This window comes from Cynara cardunculus (genome assembly GCF_001531365.2).
Source record: "Cynara cardunculus var. scolymus isolate 2C chromosome LG 2, CcrdV1, whole genome shotgun sequence".
In the NCBI taxonomy this organism is placed as follows: domain Eukaryota; kingdom Viridiplantae; phylum Streptophyta; class Magnoliopsida; order Asterales; family Asteraceae; genus Cynara; species Cynara cardunculus.
This window is the reverse complement of record NC_037529.1, coordinates 67,267,964-67,276,987: the sequence shown is the minus strand read 5'-3', so window position 1 is coordinate 67,276,987 and position 9,024 is coordinate 67,267,964. Positions and strand designations below refer to the sequence as shown.

The 9,024-nt window shown below is 35.5% G+C and overlaps 1 protein-coding gene and 1 pseudogene across 1 annotated transcript in view; one reads left to right on the top strand and one right to left on the bottom strand.

Moving 5' to 3' along the window:
* Positions 1-3,659: 3,659 nt before the first annotated feature.
* LOC112504472 overlaps positions 3,660-9,024 on the bottom strand; it is a 77,241-nt pseudogene continuing 71,876 nt past the window's right edge.
* Positions 8,890-9,024, top strand: part of LOC112507954 (probable LRR receptor-like serine/threonine-protein kinase At1g53430) — a 6,970-nt gene continuing 6,835 nt past the window's right edge. Inside the window, exon 1 of the mRNA XM_025112711.1 lies at positions 8,890-8,921. Coding sequence (XP_024968479.1) covers positions 8,890-8,921 — 32 coding nt within the window. The remainder of the gene's footprint in view (positions 8,922-9,024) is intronic.

Sequence of the window (9,024 nt, the reverse complement as noted above, 5' to 3'; positions counted from 1 at the left end):
GACTATATATATATATATATATGTAGGCCAAAGGTCTCAAAAAAGAAGCATTCACCTAAGGATGGATAGAACACAACTCTTTCCTCAAATATATACAACTGTGATAATATCTGAAACTCTTTCGAATCACACTCCAAAAGAGCAGTTGAGGATAAATGGTTCAAGTTTAGATTGCTAAATACCGTCCGAGTCTCAAGAGTGGTTGACATTGACTCTAATGCCATATGAGACGATGTTGTATCAAAGTTCTCCAAATTTTGGGTGTCGTTATGTGCATAAACTAAAGTATGGTTTAGACTGTAAATTTAGAAGATGGTTTCTAAGCTTCACAAATCTATCAATGCCCTAAATCAATTTTCAAGATAATGATATCCTCTTTTATCATTGATGTTGGATGCGCGTTCACTAAATGTTTGCCAACAGAAGCCAACACCCTCATTTATTTTATCAAATTTCGGTCATCAAAATGGATTGTTTGTTAGCATCTTTTACCCGGTCATTGCTGTGGCTCTTAGAAGACTCGAGATAGTAAGATGAGTGACATTTGAAAAGTGTTTACGCATTAGGATAATAGGTCCTTAGTCTAAACGGATTATTCATTCTTTATAAAGGTGTTTGAAGGATTATGTGGTTTTAGTGGTATTTGTTGATAATGTCATCATTATATACTGTTGGTCTACTTCATTGCTCACATTGGGGTTTGGAGACCAAATAGTGGCATGTTCATCAAGACCTTGATAAAAGCTTTAAGAGATGGGTCCTAAAATATGAATAAACTCAAAATTGGTTTTATTTTGATAGAAACTTATAAATTTGTTATTTTAAGGGTTCGTTTATCAAACACTTATCCGATAAGTGTTTATCGGTAAAATTTAACACTATTATGTACTTACCAAGTAAGATTTTAGTCCACCAAAACGACATAGTATACAATAATTTACCCGATAAGCACTTACTGCGGTAAAAGTCATCGTCTTCACTTACCAGAAAAGACTCTTGATCATTGTCTCACTTTTACCGGGTAAGATTCTTGGTTCTTACTATATTCATCCGATGAAGTAACGTTACTTGGTATGCACGCTTACTCAGGTAAACGTTTGATAAACGGTCCCTTAATCTTCTATTTGTGGTGACACGCTCTTTGTAGTTTTCTCATTAATTAATTCCAACCACATTTGCTTTTGCTTTATTAACACGTCATCAATATTATTCTAAGCGAAGTAACTTATCAAGATTCTACTTTATAGAATTTGGTTTCAGCTTCTTGATAGCAACTTTTCATCTATATATAGTTTTCGAATCAGATCAGTAAGTACATGGACTAAATCTGTAAATTAGATAAAGATACCATCAATGAAAGTGTTGGGGACTAATTTACGTATTTGGTCCTTATACTTGGAACTTGGTTTAAAAAATTCTTATTTCAGTTCGACTCTTCTCCAAGTTGAAGAATTGCTATTTACGTATTTAGTAACCTTTTAAAATATTGATAAAAAATGGTTAAAGAATGAATTCAAAACCTAAAAATAAATATTTTAATTAATTTCTCTATAACATATGACATTAAACATAATATCAATTTGTTTATCTCAATAAATATTAAATGTATCTTTTAATTTGAACACTAATAAAATAATATTTGTCTATTACATTATAATTATTTTAATATTTGAATTCAAATGTCCACGTCAAAACGAGATTTTACACTTGAGTTGTATTATAAAAAGGAAATTGATTCAAATAACTATATTTCACAACCAAATCAATCTATTAATCATTTTTCTTCATGTTTTATTCAAAAGTCATTAAGTTTGCAATAATTGTAGACCCACTAAATGACAAAAAATTAAAATTTTTAGGCCAGATCCGTAACTACTGGTCCACAACTATTACGGATCCGGCCCAAAATCCAGTTTCCTATGATTTATGAAGGTAGACATTTATGGGCCGTTTGACAGTTGTTGAATGGTTTGATACAGAATGATTAAATGGTCAGAATGATTAAGAGGCTCTCATGATATAGTGTAAAATAAAATATAATTGTGTGGTAATTGTTTAGAAAGAAATTACGGCGCTGAATGGTTGAGGGAGCTCCAGGATACAAAATCATTCAGAGAGTTTTAGAACCATTAAGAGACAAATTTTTTTTTGCTAAACAAGATTCACCTCTTAACAATTCAGAGATTGCATCTTAATTGAATTATTAAGAAGTGAACAAACAACCCCTTACAAATCTGGCATTACAGATTCAAGAAAAATGGATCTTGGGCCGGATCCGTAATAACAATTGACCTGAGCAAAAACTCTATGATTTTGTCGTTTACTGGGTCTGTAATAATTGTTGATCTAAATATTACGGAATTGATAACTTTTAAATAAGGTTAAAAAAAATATATTAAGAGATCAATTTGGTCGTAGAATATGATAATTTGGGTCCATTTCCCTATTATAAATTCAATGTCGTGTTGTCCAAGCAAAAATAACGTACAATAAAAATAAAAGAAGCAGCCTACAGATAGAATAGTATAGGTACAGGCAACCCAGTTCTGATGATCTTCACATGGATGCTATGATTGGTTGTTCACTGCCATTTACTATGCAATCAATTGAATAATAAACCATACACCATACTTATTACTTAAAACCAAAGCAAACCAAATAATAAATGTTTGTAATAAAAATGGTATATAGTTTCATAACAATTACATTTTTTAACCATAAATGTGGTGTTTGATTGGTTTGAGCTTGTCTTTCAAAAGTCAAAAGTACCAGGAGATCTCAGGTTCAAATTCAATGAGGAATAAAAATCCCATGGAGGTTCAAATGCGGTGACTCCGGGCTATCTGCAAAGTAGGTGGTCGCCTTGAGATAAGTCGGCTCGTATAACGGATTGGACATCCAGGTTAATAAAAAAAAACAATTACATTTTTTATTAGATTGAATGACAACTTTACCTTAAAACATCTCTATAAGATTATCTAAAACGAAGATTTTAAGAATTTTTACTTCAATAGATTTTTTAAAATGAAGATTTTTAAATTTTTTAATCTAATAGATTTCCAAAACCTTCTTTAAAATGGAGAAAGCAAGAGAAATGGTGAAATGCTTTAAATTTGGAGAATTCTCAAAAAAATATTTTTTGTTCTTTTTATTCATGAGAATCCTTGAAATTAAATATAGAGACAAATAATATTTTATGAAATGTATTAAATATCTTAATAATATAATCCATGTTGTGATCTCCAAAAATAGAGAACTTGTTGATATAATTTTCTTTGGAGATTTTGACTTAGGGATCGTTTACTAAATGCTTACCCGGTAAGTACTTACTGGACAATTTTTCTTACCGAATGAACATGGCAAGGGGCACAAAAATCTTACCCGATAAGAGTAATGATAAGAATAGAGAGTCTTACCCGGTAAGTGAGGGTGATGACTCTTACCCGAGTAAGCGCTTACCAGGTAAATTGTTGCATAAGATATATTTTGATGTACTACAATCTTACCCGATAAAATAAATTATAATGTTAACTCTACCAGAGATGTTCTGAGAGTTAAGTCATAAGTGTAGAATGTACTGAAACATGTACAAGTAATCGTTTAATGTATACTTCTTTTACAATTTTCATTGCATATATAATCAAAAGTTTATTACAATATTTACAAATACAAAATGAGACTTTAAATGTTACTATAAATCAACAAAGATATCATTTGTGGGACGAATGGAAGCAAAATTTTGCAATAAACGACTGCAACTACATAACTTAAAAGCACAACGATTTCTACATATATAAATAAAGAAATAAACCTTACTTACGGATTCATATATCAACGTCATAAAGATCCGGAAGAAGCTTATTCGCCGAAGAAGAACTTTCCGCRGTCTCATCCTTATAGAGTGACGTATCTGCCCAGGGACCATCGTTCGATAAGCTCCTCGGTCCTAGACTGTCTGCCGAGATGGTGGAGACTTGTGTCTGACTGTCTTGTGAGACCATGTCAAACGCTTTGAACCTCATGTCCGGGCTTCCTGCCACTCGTTTGACCATGGGTGGCTGAACGGGGATTTTACCATCGAGCATTTTGACAACGGATGACATGGGTGGCCTAAGGGTGGGAGATGGATTGGTGCATAGAAGAGCCAAATTCAGCATCCTCATGGCCTCATCTTTTGGGTATTTAGGACCAAGACCAGGGTCCACTAGTTCCAAAAGACTCCCTTGCTCTTCYAGGACATATGYCTTCAAAAACCAAAATGGAAGTCATCAGTTATGCCTTATTTTTTGTAGCAAATGTATAGGTGGTTTTTGATACATGGGCTTAAGCAAAAGCCACTCCCAAAAGCTAGCTCCAAGGAGGAGGGCTTCCAAACATATTCGGTATATATCAGTTATGCTGTGTTTTTAAACCTTTTCTACTAAGGAAACGAAAGGAAAGGAAAAATAGCGAAAGGGGAGGAAAGTAAAAAAAAAAAAAAATAACTGAGACCGACAATCTTACGTACTAAGAGCGAAAGCAAAGATCGGGAATCTTACCCTATAAGTAAGAGTGACAACTCTTGTTAGTAAACACCTACCCGGTATACGTTTGGTAAACGACCCCTTAGGGTGGTCGTGCCCCTATATAAGAACAAAGGCAACGCACAGAGCTATGGGCATCCAAAACAAAGAAATGCAACAGGAAATGAAATGTTACGCTTCAATAGAATGAATTCGGTTTATCGGAGGATAAAGCTACAAGCTATATAATGAAAATTATGGGAGCATGTGATGGAGGCCAGGCTGAGGCGAGAGACGAGGTAACGGATAACCAATTTGGCTTCATACAGGGAGGTCGACAATTGAGACAATTCACATCCACAGATGCCTAATGGAGAAGTATAGAGAACGTAGCGAGGACCTATATATGGTGTTTATAGACTTGGACAAGGCCTATGATAGCGTGCCACAAGTTTGGAGATGAGGAAAACACATGGGATGAAGTTGTCTGATAGGAGCTCTTAGAAGCGGAGGACTAGGACAGTTGTTTTGGGGTGGGGTTGGGGGGGGGGGGTTACCTAAGATGGAAGGGAGTATAAAAAAAATTGAAGGGTAGGGAAAGGGGGATGGGTGGCTGGTGGCACTTAGGGTGCCAAAGTCCTACATTAACTAGAAAAGGGTGGTGTTATTTTTTCCTACATTTTATATCTTATTCTAATCCCTACCCCTCCCCAAACTGCATTCCTATAAGCAGTCAACTACCCTATTCTAATCCGTTGGTTAAGTCCCCTCCAGGCGAGATTCTCATCCCCTTGGTTAACTCACCTGTAGGTGAGAGAGAATATCTCGGATCTTTAGAAAAGATAGAACAGTTTGAATGATTGAACTTACCCAGTCAAGAAGATATACGAACTCCTCCTTTGGCCTGTAATTTGTATTGCTTTTCCCGCTGACAATCTCTAATGCAACAACTCCGAAGCTGTAAACATCTGCTTTATCTGTCAAGTATCCTCTCATTGCATATTCCGGAGCCATATATCCTCTACAAATTCACACCATAAACGTCTCAGATTTGAAAGAATCTAGCTATGTTAAAGTCAAAGGTACATACACAGTACAAAAATATGAGAGGACCCTATAAGATCCAAAGAATGAGAGCTCACATCGTTCCAGCAATCCGTGTGCTGATATGAGTATTCTCTTCTTCATCCAGTTTTGCTAGACCAAAGTCAGATATCTTAGCATTAAGATCCTTGTCGAGAAGCACATTGGTGGCCTTTATGTCTCTATGAACTATTTTCAACCTTGATTCCTCGTGGAGATAGGCTAAGCCCCGTGCTATTCCCATRCATATCTTCTTTCTTGTAGGCMAGTCCAAATTAAGCTTCTGGTCCTCACGACCTATATAGAATGACAGATTGTAAATTTTACTTTGAATAGATATAGAACAGCTAAATAGTGGGATGGTGAAGTATTTACCAAAAAGAGCACGTGCGAGACTGTTATTTTCAAGGTATTCATATACCAGCAACAATTCCTTTCCTTCGATGCAACAGCCATAAAGCTTAACAAGGTTTGGATGCTGCAAAGCTGATATCATGCCTATCTCAGTGACAAATTCACGGTTCCCCTGTTTTGATCTTGCGGAGAGTTGCTTAACAGCAATCTCGGAACCATCCGAGAGTACACCCTGCAAATTAAACAGGAAAACATTCGTAAATCACCTCAAAAATAAAAGAGAAACATAAAATCATGTTGAGAGGGATAAGGTTTACTAGATACCTTATAAACTGGTCCGAAGCCTCCTTCACCGATCTTATTTGCAGAATCAAAGTTATGAGTAGCGGATTTGATTTGTCGCAGGCTWAAATAACCMGTCTGTAATTCAAGTGCTCGAAGCTCTGTGACAAAGGTACTGATTAGAAACAGCTAGAATTGGAAACATTTCAAGAGCCAACTAATACTCAATCTCCTATAGATTATTCTTACCTTTATCTTCTTTGTCTCCTAGATAACCTTTCTTCCAAAGAACAAATAAAATTAGCGCGATAGCTGCGCAGCAACCAATCACAATTCCAGCTATAGCTCCAGCAGCGAGTCCTCCTGTACTGACGTCAAAGTCTGCAAGAAGGGGGGATAACTAGGTTATACATGCTCTTAAAGTGAGAACAATGAAAAAGGAACAGATGATAGAAAGAATGTACTAACTTGGTGTTATTGTGATACCGGATATAAGAGGTCCATATACACCCCGATCTGGAATTGCAGTAGTCCCTTTCCCTGCCCAGTACAAGTGAATCTCTAGGGTGCTACCATTAACCATAACATYAYTGACGTYTATGGAGATGCCCCTGCCAACACCATTAGCTTCTTCCATGATGTTGAAGTCCTTTCTCCTCAGAACCCCCTACATGAAAAACCAAATTAAGTTTGTAACTAATTATTCTCCAATTGAGATTTATACAATCTAAACAAAAACTGGCATGTCACTTACTTGGACAGATATATCAAAATAGCGTCTTCCCAGACTGCTAAATGTCATGTCATCAGAATAACTAATTTCAGCAAAGTGGAGCCTCACTTTATAACTTCCCTGCCGCAAACACAGTCCATAGTACCGGAGTGAAGTGGGAGAAAAGCGAGCTGTTTTATATACATCTCCACCTGTCACATTTTCTGATCTTGAAACAAATGGAGCATCATTGTTGCCCAAGAAAACCCCATTCGTGCTATAAGCCCATCTCTCGGGACTAGAATAGAAGAAAGATTGCTGGTTGGTCAAATCTTCTTCATACTCATTTCCTTCAAAGTCTGATCTGGGTCCACCGCAATTAATAAACAAAGAATGACCTGCATTGTAAGATTTATTTGTGAAGATCTACAAATGGATATAACAATTAACCTAGAGGGAGTGGTTAGTYGTTATTCTTACGGTTGGGGTTTCTGCTGCACAAAAGTTCGTCTTTCAAACACCAAGCATCTCTATAAAATTAATTCACGTTAGGTCACATCACTGTGAACAATTCAAAAGAGTGTGTGTGTGTGTGTGTATAGGTTGGTGATAGAACATACCCGTTGCTTGCGGCAGAAGATGACATGGCTGAAACTAAATTCCTGTGGTAAAGGTACTAGTTAAGCGAACATAAAAAAATATACCTTGAATATAATAAAGGTAGGATTGCAAACAACTTACAAGTTAGATGACTGACAGTTCTGTTTTGAAAATATACGTGTAAAATTGTTGTAAGACAAGTCACTGCAATAAAAATAGTGGCAATTTTTTTAGCTCCAACTCCACAATATATACATATTAAAAAGCAACTCTTACGATGGCCTAAATCCTAATGTAAGACACCACAGTGATAAAATCATCTCTATGATCATAGATCACCATTCCTGTAAACATGTAGCATAAAAATAATAATCAAGGGGAATCACTTACATCTTTACATTGGTAATTTTCAGAAATATCCATTGAGGAATCTCTCCGGATAGTGAGTTGTTATTCAGAAACCTACATTATAACACTCTATCTCAAATTTTACCAAGAAATACAGATATCCGAGGTATGTATGATAGATGTAACATCTTTCTAAGTAGTTGCATACATGGTGTCAAAGTTTAATGTCTGCAATGTACTGGGTATTGGACCGTTCAGCCTGTTGAAGCTCAGGTCTCTGCAAAAGAAATGGTTCAGTTGAAGATGTCCTTAAGCGTAAATAAATTAAAAGCGAGGATCATGCAAAATCAACAAAGATATAATATCATGTCAAAAAAATAAGATAAAAATTAGAGATTTGAAGTTGTTATAAACAAATTAACAAGAAACAGGGAAAAGCTCAGAAGATCAGTAAACTCCACCAAATGGAAGATATCATTGGAAACCTATAAACAGGGACAAAGGAACGTTTGCTATAAGAGACATGTTAAGAACACTTTAAAAGCAATGGATGACGACAAAATCAATAATTTGTGTCAAGTAAGGGGGAAAACCTTTGCCAGACATAGTACTAATACTATTGACTGTTTTGTATATGTTTAGTACTTCATTATTTCGTTTGACTATATACTGCTAAGTGCTAAATGTTATGAACCATTTAAGGTATGTTCTGATGGAAACGTATATCATGACCCTCATGTGGAAGAAGCTAAAGATTAAATCAGTTTATGTCAACAATAAGTTCACAAAGAGAAGGCCATTAGTTTGTAGATTCTTTTGCCACCATGCACTGGTCCTGAAAACTTGCTTGATCTTTCATCATCAAAGCACGAAATTATTCATGTAAATTCCAAATTTAGAGATAAAACTGTATATTTATCCATTTGAATTCCATACTTAGAGATGAACTATAGACAGAAGCACAAACTCAAAAGACCAATGATCTTTGTCTTAACATAAATAGAAACAATGGACTTACAAGTTCTTCATGTCACTCATCTGTCCTATGTAGTCTGGTATTGGGCCAGTAAGCAAACAATTTCTCAGGGACCTGCAGCAAAATTATTTAGAAGACTTATCATGTCAACTTTCTGTACAAATTTA